At 47.8% G+C, this 13,410-nt stretch overlaps 4 protein-coding genes across 4 annotated transcripts; 2 read left to right on the top strand and 2 right to left on the bottom strand.

The window, feature by feature from the left end:
* Nucleotides 1–69: 69 nt before the first annotated feature.
* FOBCDRAFT_145783 (amino acid permease/ SLC12A domain-containing protein) lies at nt 70–1,983 on the bottom strand (the record flags this gene model as incomplete). The annotated part of the gene is made up of 6 exons (XM_059608218.1): nt 70–200; nt 258–335; nt 531–961; nt 1,017–1,521; nt 1,574–1,787; nt 1,834–1,983. The coding sequence occupies 6 exons, from the start codon at nt 1,981–1,983 to the stop codon at nt 70–72; spliced, it is 1,509 nt and encodes a 502-aa protein (XP_059465942.1).
* A 414-nt stretch (nt 1,984–2,397) lies between these two features.
* On the top strand, nt 2,398–2,878 carry FOBCDRAFT_190414 (uncharacterized protein; the record flags this gene model as incomplete). Its single annotated transcript, XM_031190880.3, has 2 exons — nt 2,398–2,581; nt 2,633–2,878. 2 exons carry the CDS (start codon nt 2,398–2,400, stop codon nt 2,821–2,823), a joined length of 375 nt encoding a protein of 124 aa, XP_031032111.2. The 3' UTR covers nt 2,824–2,878.
* FOBCDRAFT_146853 (uncharacterized protein) lies at nt 2,864–4,725 on the bottom strand (the record flags this gene model as incomplete). The annotated part of the gene is made up of 5 exons (XM_059608240.1): nt 2,864–3,063; nt 3,106–3,301; nt 3,355–3,886; nt 3,953–4,345; nt 4,427–4,725. The coding sequence occupies 5 exons, from the start codon at nt 4,723–4,725 to the stop codon at nt 2,864–2,866; spliced, it is 1,620 nt and encodes a 539-aa protein (XP_059465941.1).
* Nucleotides 4,726–6,946: 2,221 nt separating this feature from the next.
* Nucleotides 6,947–13,303, top strand: FOBCDRAFT_253284 (glycosyl hydrolase family 88-domain-containing protein; the record flags this gene model as incomplete). Its single annotated transcript, XM_059611036.1, has 17 exons — nt 6,947–7,272; nt 7,786–7,899; nt 7,932–8,070; nt 8,491–8,666; nt 8,842–8,860; nt 8,966–9,389; nt 9,445–10,093; nt 10,617–10,791; nt 10,823–10,887; nt 10,956–10,979; nt 11,082–11,197; nt 11,279–11,736; nt 11,794–12,086; nt 12,137–12,568; nt 12,627–12,877; nt 12,930–13,201; nt 13,269–13,303. The coding sequence occupies exons 1-17, from the start codon at nt 7,246–7,248 to the stop codon at nt 13,301–13,303; spliced, it is 3,669 nt and encodes a 1,222-aa protein (XP_059467896.1). The 5' UTR covers nt 6,947–7,245.
* Nucleotides 13,304–13,410: the final 107 nt, after the last annotated feature.

Below are 13,410 nucleotides of genomic sequence, written 5' to 3'. Positions count from 1 at the left end.
TTTTGTATGTCTCTCTCGTTAGAACTGCATTTCTTGGAAGTAGCTATATATCAAAAATGGAATGGCGATTTATTTATGCTGTTGATTAGCTTCCTCCTGCTGCTTTTCCTCTCGAATTGACCGAAACTCTTCACTGAGCTCAATCTTTGAAGTTGGTATGACTTTTGACCTCAGCCGGATCTTGAAGATTGTGTAAAGCACTGGAGTCATCTTGTCAGCCTATTGTGTAGCTGCGATAGCGGCGAGTTCATACATACCAGCAAAGATGGCTATGTTGATGTAACATGTGATGAATCCCTGGGCAGTGAAACGACCCTTCACGAAGACGTCAAACCCTGAGATACAATTAGCGAAAACATTCGTCTTTCAAGAGGGGTAGATGAGGGAGAGCTATGACGTACCACAAAACAGGATAACTAAGGAAACCATGAGCAACGTCGCCCAGGCCACGTATGGCTGGAAGGGACTCTTGTAGGGAAGATCTAGATACGTTAGAGAAACTGTGGAGGTGATGCTTCTATGTGGCATACCTTTTCTACTGTACCCCTGTTTCTTGAGACCAGCAAAGAAACGGAGATAGGTCACCTGAATGACGACCCAGCCTATAAGGCCAGCAACAGTCGTAATGTTCACAAACCAGGCGAAGACCACGGAAGTGTTGTTGACAACCGTCAAATACACGAGGGGAGACAATAGGCAGCTCATACCAACCGCATAGTGGGGGGTGCCAAATCTGTTGCAACGTTGGAAGAACTGAGGAGCATGGCCATCACAGCTAAGGCCGAAAAGAGTTCGAGAGGCGATGAAGATACAAGCAGAGCCGCTGCTTATGGCTGAGGTACATACGACAGCGTTGATGATAGAGGGGACAACTGATACTCCGGATCGTTGGAAGGCGATGACGAATGGAGACTGTGAGGCGGTTCCGGTAGAGACGCCGAGAGCTGGGTCGTTGTATGGCCTGACGGATTTTCGTTAGTTCCTCAGAGTTCTTGCAGTCCACACCAAGTACTTACACAATGAGACCGACGATGAAGATGCTGCAGAAATAGAAGAAGAATATTCGGTAGAAGGTCTTCTTTGTCGCAGCCGGGATGAGCTTTCGAGGGTTACGCGTTTCAGACCCCGAGATGGCCACGACTTGAATATTGCCGTAACTGAAAGCAGCAGGAAGCATTGCCTTCCAGAATGCGAGGAACCGTCCAGCCGAACCGTCTTTGATATAAGTGTTGAAGGCTCCTGGATGGATCCAGTACCGAAAGCCCAGCCGTTCGTGATTCGGTGCTCCACCGAGGTCAATAACTAGTCCACCAATGATAAGACCGATTATGAGCATGATCTTGAGGGATGCGAAGACGACTTCGGACTCGCCGTAGAGTTTGGCTCCGCAAAGGTTGGCGACGATGATGAAGAGAAGAAAGATGGTGATCCAGACACCAGGGTTGATGGAAGTGTTCCAGAACTGGACAAGCGTGGCTGCGGCGCTGATCTCGGCTGGCATGTTGATAGCCATGGTATACCCTACTTGAGTCAGAGTCTTCCCGTAGCTAGTAGTAAGAAGATGGTGACTTACAGAAGTTCCAGCCAGTTGCAGCACCAAGTGCAGGCTCCACAAACTTCGTCGCATGACGAACGAAACCGCCAGTCGATGGCATAAACGCCGTGATCTCCCCTGTGGTATATGCAACGCCCGCGGTGACGAATCCCATGAGGGTATATGCTAACAGGGCTCCAACTGGGCCTGCTGTTGCGATGACTTGGCCAGAGCTAAGAAAGAGTCCCGTTCCCTACCAGAGTCAATTATGCGAGATGGAAAGTACTGAAACAACTTACAATCATGCCAGCGACGGCAATCATGTTAATGTGACGAGAGCCAAGTTCACGCTTGAGGCCATTGGATGAGATGACCTCCGTGTTCCCGCTGCCCATCTCGACGTCTGCCGGCATGTCACTGCATGCGACAATCTTTTCGTCCTTATCCATTGTCTCAGAGTATGAAACAAGTATTAATATGAAGTTGAGTTGAAAAGAGGAGTAGGAACCTCAAATATTGCCATTGACAAACCTGGATAATAATAATGTTTCCCAATGCTGCAGTGACTCAAGTCATGTTATCTGAGTCGGCCGATCTTCTCCATTATTTATGATGGAGACCGACTCCAGTGGCTTATCGCAATGCATGGCTCGTTTATCATGAGGGGAAACAGGAGTTTAGCTTGAGTCGCCGGTGGATGTTTAGAACGCCGGTGCGGATACGCGGGGAAATTCGCCGGTCGGCAATAAACCGTGACGCCTCATAGCCTAGACCAGTCCAGAGCTTTACTATAATGTCTCCATGTGTCGATGCAAACGAATGTCATCTTCGCCATTTCCCTTTAGTTCCTATTCTTATCAGCCATGGCTTCCACAAAGACTAACTCTACGCATGATGACTCCTTTGAGCTATTTGACTTGAGAGTCGAGGTCGTTTGTCCGCCAGGCAAGAAAATTATGTGTGGAGCAAAAAAAGGCGACTACTTCACGCTGAAAGGTGAAATGCTTTACCTCCCCCCGGACCAGGGGATCAGTATCTATAGCCTTGGTAAGATGAGAAGTACTATATAAGAACTTGGGCCATACTGATTGGAACCAGCATCCGTTCTTCCGCTTCTACCAGCCAAGCAGAGAGTGACATCTCCCAACGACTGGATGACTACGGATGCACTAATAGCTTGCCCTGATCCTAACTGTCCCTCGCAACTGAAGATAGTGAAGGAAGGGATTCGGACATTCAGTCATGCTGAGACTACTGTTGTTCCATTGAGTGGAAACTCGGGGTTATGAAGCATGATGGAAAGAGTAGCAGTTGGATGTATAATATTCATTAATCTGTTTGTGGGAAGAATGATACATCTTGAGTGTTCATTCCAAACATTTCTGCCCACATATCATCACACTCGAAAGGGAAGTCCAGGTTTTCCTGAGCTAGAAATGATATATCTAGGGTTGCTAGATCGAGGGGGCGTTGGGAGGATGAGCTGCCTTCTGAGTCTGCACTGGGCCCTCTATTTATGTCAAGCTGGTCTATCGTCTGTGGTACAGGCCCTGCAAGTCCTGTAGGCCCACCTTCCTGGGGTGTCTTGTGTCTCGTTTGGTTCTCTGTAAGTTTCATAGCGACTCTTTCTAGAAACGATGCTTGCAGGGTGCAACTAGAGCTTATGCATCCGGATTGATTGGAGAAGACCTGTGCAGCTTGCTGAATAGCCTCTGTGCAGGTTGATTCGAGCTGGCCAGATATGAAATCGGAAAATACAAGAGTGATCTATAATGAAAAAGTGTCAGTACTTTCCAGTCAAGCAGAAGAAGTGGACCAACCTTGACGAGAAATGCAGCACTATAAGCTGTCATGACATGGATGGAGTCTTGAGCGAAGCAGACATGCTCTGAAAAGCGTGAAATTAGCTGCAGCATGTTGAGGGCACTGCTATATGCCACCCAGACTGTGTCAATATGATGGTTGATATACGATTTGTCGGAGACGAGAATACCATGGAGTGGTAGGGTATGAAGCTGAAGACGAAGGTGTGCACCGTAGAAGCGGATGAGAAACTCATGGCAGGATTGTTCAGTCTGTGCCGTGACCTTTGCAGTCCACTTCCTTTCCCATCGCTCAATACGGCCATCTAAGAGGCCAACAAGAGACGCGGTCTCACTAAGCGAGATAGATCGCTGCCGTGACTTGGCAGCAAGTAGTGGAAACGAAGCGGAGGTGACCAATCTTAGCGTAGTAAAGGCGCCTAGAAGCTGATCATTGTCAATGGTCAGAGGGCCGTTGCACCAGTCTTCTATTGATTCGATAAACTCAGTGCAGTCAATCATCCAGGGCCTGCCAGTCTGCAAGCTAATGCTTTATGGACATAAGTATCAACACACTCATGCTTGCACATGTATCCCAAGGGGAGGAAGATCATACCTTCGATCGTAGACAAACAAAACATACCACGTTCTCTCAACGTTCCGTCGTTCTCGTTTTTGCATTTCAGACTCCGCAACAGCAGTCGGGGAGTAAGGCGTAAGTTTGTGCCATCCCAGGTCCATACATATACGGATCGCGTATCCAACAGAGGTCCAGACTCTTGTGTCCTGCGGTTCCTTCCAATAGGTGAGGATGAGAATTGCTTGCACGATTTCGATGGATTTGCTCCCTCGGCGGAAGACGTTGGCGAAGAGGTCTTGTGAGTGATCATAGAGCTTAGCATACAAGACGTGATTGAAAGTCTTTGCTGACATGGCTAGTATGGAGCTCAAAAGAAATGCAGACTTGGAGCGGACGTAGGTAAAGGTATGGAGATAGGGATCGAGTTGGCTGATGTATGGATTTAAAACGGTTATGAAGCCGGGAGGAGGTCAGTATATACAATATGAACACGTAGAAGATTCTGGTTACCTATCGAATAGAGACTTTGCCAGAGATGGAGTGATCAGCCCAAGTTCAATGGGATCCTCAAGTGACTCATTGCGGCTTCTCTGTCGCTGCACAGGTTCCTGGTCCGCACTTAGAATATTGCCCAGAGAGAACTTTCCCTCCAGCGCCTGGTGGTTAAGTAATCCTGATGGCTGTAGATTATTTGTATCATCTTCAGTTTCGGAGATGTGGGCCCCTGCTGCCGCTGGACTCTCCAGACTTGGAATCGACTGTGGTGAGATGGTAGGGGCTTTCTTCGTTTTCCTGACTCTATGCTTCATGTTAACCATATCATAAGACCACTAGATTGAGCTTCCTACTTTGTGCCTGGCTTGCGGCCGCGACGATGCTCCCTGAAAATACAATCAAGGGCTTTGCGGGTACAACGTTCACATTTAGACGTATCTTGTCCCATAGGACGACATTTCATCTTGACTCTTCGACATTGTATACACGCATTAGCACTCTGAAGAGATGGGCTTGACATGTTGGCAACGTGCTGATGTGTACTTCGTTCAGTGTTCTGCACCTGGCTCTGGAATGACCCTGGTTGAAGAATCGTCACCAAGCCTGCCTGCCCAATCAATCGCGGTCATCACCAAATCCGGGGTAACTAGCGTAGTGGATGCTCTCGATAAGAAGGACGTTGCTGATTGGTTCAGAGGCTGATTAGCAGTTAGCTGATTATCATCCCGGCTATCTCGGCATTCTAACTCGTATCTAAAACGCCGGTGTCGCTTTCTTGAACGCCGATAATAGCGTTGGAACACCGGCGGCTTTTCCCAGGCGTCATATTCAAGTACTCATATCAGGCTCTATCAAGACTAGTAATTTCGTTATCTTCAACTCCACGACTCATAGAGATATTCAAGTAGTGCAGAATTCTCCTAAAACTTTGTCAGTTTGAATCAATCGATCGTTATGGCGGTCTCTCGCAATGGCAGCAGTAATACCGCCCACGTCAATATGATGACGGACAGCGTTATAGCGAACCTACCACCTGATGGTCTGAGAGTTATCATCCGCTCACTACTGGCATCGCACCCTGAAATCACCACGAGCTTTGAAGACGCAACACGACAATACCTTGCTCAGGCCCAGACAAAGTCTTCCAAGTCCCAATTTACCACTCTTGATATTGATGGACTGGAGAAGACCCAGAAGATAGCTCGCTGTATGCTTGGGTCTGGGCAAGCGTTTGATGGTGTTTCCATTCTCGACAAACTGGTTGTTCGCGGTATTCAGATCGCTCTTGATCCACCGGAAACCGAGAAACAGAAGGTTGACTCACTCCTAGCTTCTATGGATGGTGATTTGGTCCAAGCAATGACAGCTGTGACGAAGAGACTTGCTGTGAGCTCGGGAGCACGAGTGTTTTCTTCGGTAGAACAAAATATCGTCCAAAGACTGTTGGAGTCTCTTGTTCAGTGTCAGGAGATGCTGAAGGGCACAGGCATAGCTTTTCCCTATGGAAGGGGTATGCTCACAACGGCAAACATCTTGGGTGTTGCTTTGCCGGACTCACCAGAAACAAGATTGAGCAAAGTACCTTCAGAAATTGCACGGCCTCCGCCGGCCAAGGAAACCTTTCAACTCGGTGATAGAACACTACCTCGCATTTTCTCAGGCCTATGGCAGATGTCAAGTCCAGCCTGGGGTTCCGCACAGATGTCTAAAATCATCGAAGGATTCTCGACACATGTTCAAAATGGATTTACTGCGTTCGACATGGCAGATCACTATGGTGATGCTGAAGTTCTCTATGTAAGTATGCGATACTTCAAGGGTCTTCACGGTTGACTAACACGACTACAGGGCCGTTTTCGGTCGATGTATCCCTATAAGGACGAAATGTTTACTGCAACAAAGTATTGCGTGTTTCACCCCATGACTGTTTCCCGAGAAGCAGTACAGGCCAATGTCAGCGAGAGATGCAGTAGATTACAGCAAGAAGCGATTGATCTACTCCAATTCCATTGGCAGCTTGTAAGTCTTGATGAATGTTCGACGAGCCTCACTGACAGCCGTAGTGGGATAATCCGCAGTATATCGACGCGCTGCAATATTTAGTAGAAGACAAACGGGTGGCTCGGATTGGGCTGTGTAACTTTGATACAGAACACCTTGAACGAGTTGTCGAGAGTGGTATCAAGATATATACGAACCAAGTGCAGGTGAGCCCTTAAACAATTGAACCACCACTGATAGAGCTTTTGCTGATTTGCTACAGTTCTCGTTAATCGACTCGAGGCCTACTGTAAGAATGGCAGACGCCTGCTCGACACATGATATCAAACTGTTGACATATGGAACTCTGGTGGGCTCTTCCTATATACTTGCTGTGCGACCACTAACAAATCATTTCTTTAGTGCGGTGGATTCATCGCAGATAAGTGGCTTAATCAGCCCGAACCAGATGTCTACGATACCAACATTACTCCAAGCCAGAGAAAGGTAAGCGAAACACACTCTATCATTACTATACTGACGATGGCTGAAGTACTACGGAATGATATGCAGCTGGGGCGGCTGGGGTCTCTTCCAAGAGCTGCTCAGCGTCCTACGCACCATCGCGACAAAGCACAAAGTCAACATCTCCAACATAGCTACGCGCTGGGTCTTAGACTTTTCCTATGTCGGAGCAGTCATCATTGGCGCACGGATCGGTATGAGTGAGCATACAAGTGATAATGCTACTACTCTCGGCTGGGGCTTGGATGATGATGACCGCCTGATCATCGAAGAGGTCTTGAACCGGAGTAACAGAGCCGAGATGTTCGAGGCAATGGGCGATTGCGGTAATGAGTACCGATAAGAGAACCGCATCTGTAAGTGGAGATATCAGTTCAACGCTGGTTCCGAGTTTCCAAAATGGGATGGGGGGGAATATGTAACGTCTGATGAATGGTACATCCACCTCGTGTATGCAGACGGCCCATTCGGACTGGCGAGATGAACTCGTACCTGAAGTTTTCTGTGTGAAGCGAGTTTGCTTTGACCTATTTCGTCTCAATGAACATTCCGTGCCTTCAATGCACATGCCTTTGTAATGTTTCTCAAATATGCTATAGCCTTGTGTTGATATCTACCTCAACATCTGTCACGATTATATCCATAGTCTTTTACGAGCAAAAGTTTCTGAACATTAAAAGGTCAGGAGAGCTAATACGTATATAAGGATGACATCCGGGACCTTTTCCGCCAAGACACCAACCCGGTAAATGATCTTCATCCCACCACAAATCAGCCCTCATCTGTAGGTCACCACGCGTTCCAATCACTATCTCCTCTACATGTCCTTGTGACTAACAACCCATTATGCAGCAACCAAAACGGTGCAGTTCTTAACCGCTTCAGTCCTCGCCACGCTGATCTCCGCGGCTGCCGCAGCCAAGCAGATGCAGATCAACTACTACAGCGACACCAAATGCAAGTCATATTCCGGTCAATTCGATGTGACCTGGGCACAAAGCATTTACGCAGGAAGACAAACTGCTACAACTACCATTATGAGTCCAGCATGTTGATCGCAGAATGCCAGGCCAGAGGGTGGCTCTGCAATATCTACAAGTCAAGGGACTGTAATGACTATCTGGATCAGATGAGATATACTGGGGACTTGAAATGTAAGACGGTAGCGAGCTTGGCCCAGTCTTTTGCGTGTTACTACAACGCGTGAAGACTAAGCAGTGTTTCTGAAGCAGTAACTAGATCATAAGTCTTTATGTGTTATTGGAAGCTGGTTCCATGGCGACACATCTCGTCGACTCGGATTTCTATTAAATTGCAGAAAGGCTTCAAATCCCGAGTTCCAATCCTGTGAACAATTGATCTCTTTGGCAAGGTCATAACCTGTAGAGGTATCACGGGATGACATCAACCTTGACGCAACCAAAGTCCCTGTTGATGCTCTTCATAGTAGCAGGTCTTCTGGTAATTATATTAAATGGTCCAGAGGATAATATGGAAGCAAATTGTTGCAGGAGATTGCGATACATCTAAGATTATGTTATAGACTGATGATAATAATATATTTCTATTAATAGTAACATACCTTCTAGCTACCCTAAAGAACTCATTACATCATACCATCAGTCTTAATACAAGGTTTTATCAACATTATGAACATCAACCAGAAAACTCTCTCAGCGATAGAAACATATCATATATTCTTATGCATAAGGCTTTATTCCCGGCAACATTCCTAGACTCTCATTGGCAAGTGAGTACAATGCGACCCGCTGCATGCCGTTTCCCCTCATTGGTGACCTCACAAAGCATGAAGAAACAAGGCTTTCTGAAACAACAGTTGATCACAGGTGCATAGTCACATGAACCTCTCGAATGACCAACAGCATGACGTTTGGCCATTGCTACCTGCCTTGTTGGTGACATAGTCTTGCTATTATATGAGCAGTAAGGCTGGTCATGATGGAGCTGGTTGATTTATTGCTGTTGGAGAGTCCCCTTTGCTGGATCCAACAGAATTCTTTCAGGCGATAAGTACATTGAAAATATTAGAGATTCTTATCATGGACAACATGCTACGGCCCTTAATGCGGTCTCTTGTCACCATGCTCATCGGAGCCGAATGTGGCCTTGCCTATCTGACAGAGATGGCAGATACCATGATCGCAAAGGGCGTCGAACCGGACCTTGGATATCAAGATGCAGTCCTCTATCTTGGGTTTGAGAAAGCCTACGAGTTTTCTGGAGATCATAAATATCTTGATTGGTACATCGGCCAGATCGATGGCCCCGTTGTTCAAGAGGATGGCTCTATTAAAGGGCTCAACACATCACGGTATATCCTTGATGAGTACCGAATGGGGCATAGCTATCTATACCTTTACAACCAGACTGGAGAGCCAAAATATGAGACGGCTGCCAATACTGTTAGACGTATGTTGGACTCGTATCCTCGCACCCCATCCGGGGGCTTTTGGTGAGCGGAAAGCATTAAGTTCCTCTCTCATAACACCTGCTTATGAGGATTATAGGCACCAGCAATTCTTTCGCGATCAGATGTGGCTCGATGGTATCTACATGGCAGACTCATTCTACGCTAGATGGACGCATCTCTATGACTCGGACAATAACACAGCCTGGGACGACATACTTCTGCAGTACGAGCTCATACATAAGAACACGATCAACGAGACAACTGGCCTTCATGTACACGGATGGGTCGAAGGCGAAGCATCATGGGCTGATCCAGAAACAGGCCGAGCGCCAAACGTATGGGGACGCGCTCTTGGCTGGTACTTCATGGCTCTCGTTGAGGTATTGCAGTACTTCCCCACGTCACATTCCGGCTACGACCAGTTACTCGGGTATCTTGAATCCGTCGCAAAGGGTCTCAAGGCCTCCCGCGATCCAGATCTTGGCAGCTGGTGGCAAGTCATGAACGAACCCTACCCCAAGCGCGAAGGGAACTTTATCGAGAGTAGCGGCTCCTCCATGTTTACGTGGGGCTTGTTGAAGGCTGTTGACTTGGGATACCTTGACTCTGATGAGTATCTCGAAACTGCCAAAGATGCTTTTACAAGCTTGATTGACAACTTTGTCACTGAAGGCGAAGACGGTTCGTTGATTCTGAACAGCACGGTTGCTGAATGTGGTTTGACTAGTTCCAATGTCACGTTTGAAGTGAGTACAGCATCCATAACGCAAAAGCTTACTGACAATATCAGTACTACGTTAGCAGACCAAAGCTGGAGAATGGGCAAAATGGCGTAGGGCCATTTATGTTTGCTTCTTATGAATGGGAGTCATGGGCGAAGGACGCATGAACTTTCCCATGTCACAACAAAGCATTTGGATCATAATCGGAAGTCAACGATGTATGTTCGGTCTCATTTCGGATAAGTATAGTTACTGCGAAACTTCATACTCCGTTGTAGCGGGCAAAGTTTAATTATTGTCCTTGTTCCTCAACAGATATCAATGCGAAAAACTCAGCTGTCAGGGCAGCGGCGTGCTCACTGCAAACACCACATAGGTATAGTGGATTATTCTGTAATGAGTGAGCTGCCTGCCTTTACATTTTATCTCAAGATTTATATCGAGGTAGCAAGAGAAGCCTGATTAGTACCAGGAATATGACGACAGGAAGACGCACCGGGGACCCACTTATAGAACCCAGACCAATTGCATATGGAAATTTCTGTAGGCTACTCGGCACCCGGATCTCCGGGCCCCGATGCCCGCATTCGGTGTGACTCGTACACTCGCAAACTCACCTCGCGGGTTCTGGGCTAATATCGTCTTGACGGGCCCGAATTCCATGTTTCCTGTCGCTGCCCGCGTTCCCAGTTCCCCGCCGCTCGCCTGCATGCCAGCCTCCTGTCCTCTCGCTCATCATGGATACGGACACAGCTGCTCACGGCGACGACACGCTAGAAGCCTCGTCACCAAGTTCCAACGTCCACATTCGACCTGCGGTTAGTTCTACTGTCATAATTCGTGGTCTTGGAGTATACCACTGATGATAAAGCTGACTTATTCATAGTGCGAGAACTGCCGCGTTCGCAAGGTACGCAGACAGCATCTCTCTGCCCCATTCATGCCATACCCCAGCTCCAATGCTTACTCAAGACTCTCCTCGGACGCTCAGCGCTTACAGTCTGTATCATAGATCCGTTGTGATAGGCAGTACCCATGCTCTCACTGCATCAACACCAAACTCGAATGTGTCGTTGCCGAAAAGAAACCTAGGGAGAAACGCAACCGCATCCTAGTCACCCCACAATAGTATGTCACTTTATTATCCCATGCTACCTCTAATCAATATCATCTACTCTTGAATATCTGACAACATCACATTTCATTCAGTGAGAAGAAAATCGACCAGCTTGATCGTCGCATGGACCAAGTCCTTGGCCTACTCCATGATCTCAAAAATGACCGACAACCCGATCGATGTTCTCATGCCGCCTTACCGACACGAGCTGCGCTCGTATCGACAGTTCTGTCAAGTCCATCGAGCCAGAATATCCAGCAAACGCCTTCTGCGGTGTTGGGTGTTGAGGGAGAGTCCTCATTAGCCGCCCACTCTGCGTTTGCTAGCAACTTGATGCATCAAGTCGCAAGCGCCGAAACCAGCCCGGGTTTTGGTCCAGACATAAGAAACACCCTGGACGCACTGTCACATGTCGTTGGAACACTGAGAGAGCAGACGTTCGCTAATGAAATGGCATACCCTCACTCCCGACCGAGCCAACGCCCACGCCCATCGGGGTATGAGCTGCCTCCTATTGAAAAGGCCGTTGAGTTGATTCGAATTGCAAAGAGTAGGTGCCATGATCCGTTTGCTACTGTACCACTATAGTCTAATAGGTCATCAACAGGTCAGCGGCTGGCAGGAACAGGCTTCATATACGAGTTCATGTTCATGCGAGACTTCTCCGATATTTGCCTCCAGGTTTACTTCTCCGATACTTTCTCCGAGATGGAGTTCATCATTGCCAACGCTGGCTTTTATTCTCTCTTCACAGACTATAGCTATCATGTCTCTGCAGGTCAAAAGGACACTTATCTAGGCCATGCCCGCATGTGTCGCGAGAACCTTGAGACAGCACTTTATGATCTGCCGCTTCATCTGCCGACAACGCCAGAGGCTATAACGGCTCTGCTTTTTGGTGTAAGCTCACACCAACATTAAAATTAGCATCTATATTAACCAGATAATAGGCTTGGCACGCGATTGAGCTCTCGAAACCATATCTCTCCTGGGCATTATCCAGCAAGGCCTCAGAGCTGTGCCAGACGTTGGGCTATCACAGAATGCCCGATACAGATAACAGCGATGACGCTAAGTTTAGGAAGTTTCTATTCTGGACTAACTACTTCCTCGATAAGAGTCTGTGCCTTCGCCTCGGTCGAGCATCCACAATTCCCGACTGGGATATCACAACACACCGACCAGCGATCAGTGATCCCCACCAAGAACCAGTCATGGCATATTTCGTACTCTGGATTGAAGCTGCGCGCTGTCAGGGCAACATCTACGAGCTTCTGTATTGCCCCGAAGCTATTACCCAGCTTGAGCACGTCAGACATACTCGGGTTCAGCTTCTTGTGAACGATCTACACATGTTGGAGCAGGCCACGCAAGAAACTCATGTAAGTGTACGCAGTCCCAATCTGTAAATACCCCATCCGTCTGATCTATTACTTTTAGAAGAAATGGATCCAGATCTCTAGGGATAATGCTGGCAAGGACTTGATGGATTTCTTCGCCGTCTCAGACGATATCCTTCGACTGTCACTACTTACTCTCGTCTATCGAGCCGCTCCACAACAGACTGGGGTTCTAACAACATTCAGTCCCAGTTGCGTCGAAGCTGCTAGAGCTACTCTCCACAGGCATCATGATTGCCTAGAGATTATCGAAAGGAGCAGTCAAGACTTCTTCCCAACCTATGTTCATTGGTACGTGTCACTGACTCGACTGAGCTTCAGTTCGGAATATTGACGGAAGCAGGACACTTCTTTTCGCTCCGTTCATCCCCTTTATCGTCATTTTCTGCCAGGTAATTGAGACCCAAGACAAGAAAGACCTCAACCGCCTTCGCACTTTTGTCGCTTCTATCCAACCTGCTGCCGCTGCCTCGAGCGCTGCAACCAAGTTGCATCGGCTATTCCAGGTCCTCTACAACGTCGCCACTCGTTATGTAGAGCTCTCAGCCTCGCGCGACGTTCAGCCACAGGATACTGAAGAGATGGATACGTATCTCAAGTTACTGGGCATGCAATGTTCGTGGGGGGGCGATGGTAACCAGCAGCAAGGGCAGGGGTTTGACCACGACCTCGACGTCACAAGTGGTGGAGATACGAATACCATCGGGCCCATGTTGATGAATCCAATGATTCGCACGGGGCATGGAGCACAGTTGGAAGAGTGGTTCTATAGTAATCAAGCTCTGATGCAGTCATTTGGGACTTTCCCTGATCGCTTTTCGCCT

Source organism: Fusarium oxysporum, chromosome X (genome assembly GCF_013085055.1).
Source record: "Fusarium oxysporum Fo47 chromosome X, complete sequence".
NCBI lineage: Eukaryota > Fungi > Ascomycota > Sordariomycetes > Hypocreales > Nectriaceae > Fusarium > Fusarium oxysporum.
The sequence above is the reverse complement of the archived record's forward strand: the minus strand, read 5'-3'. Positions and strand labels throughout refer to the sequence as shown.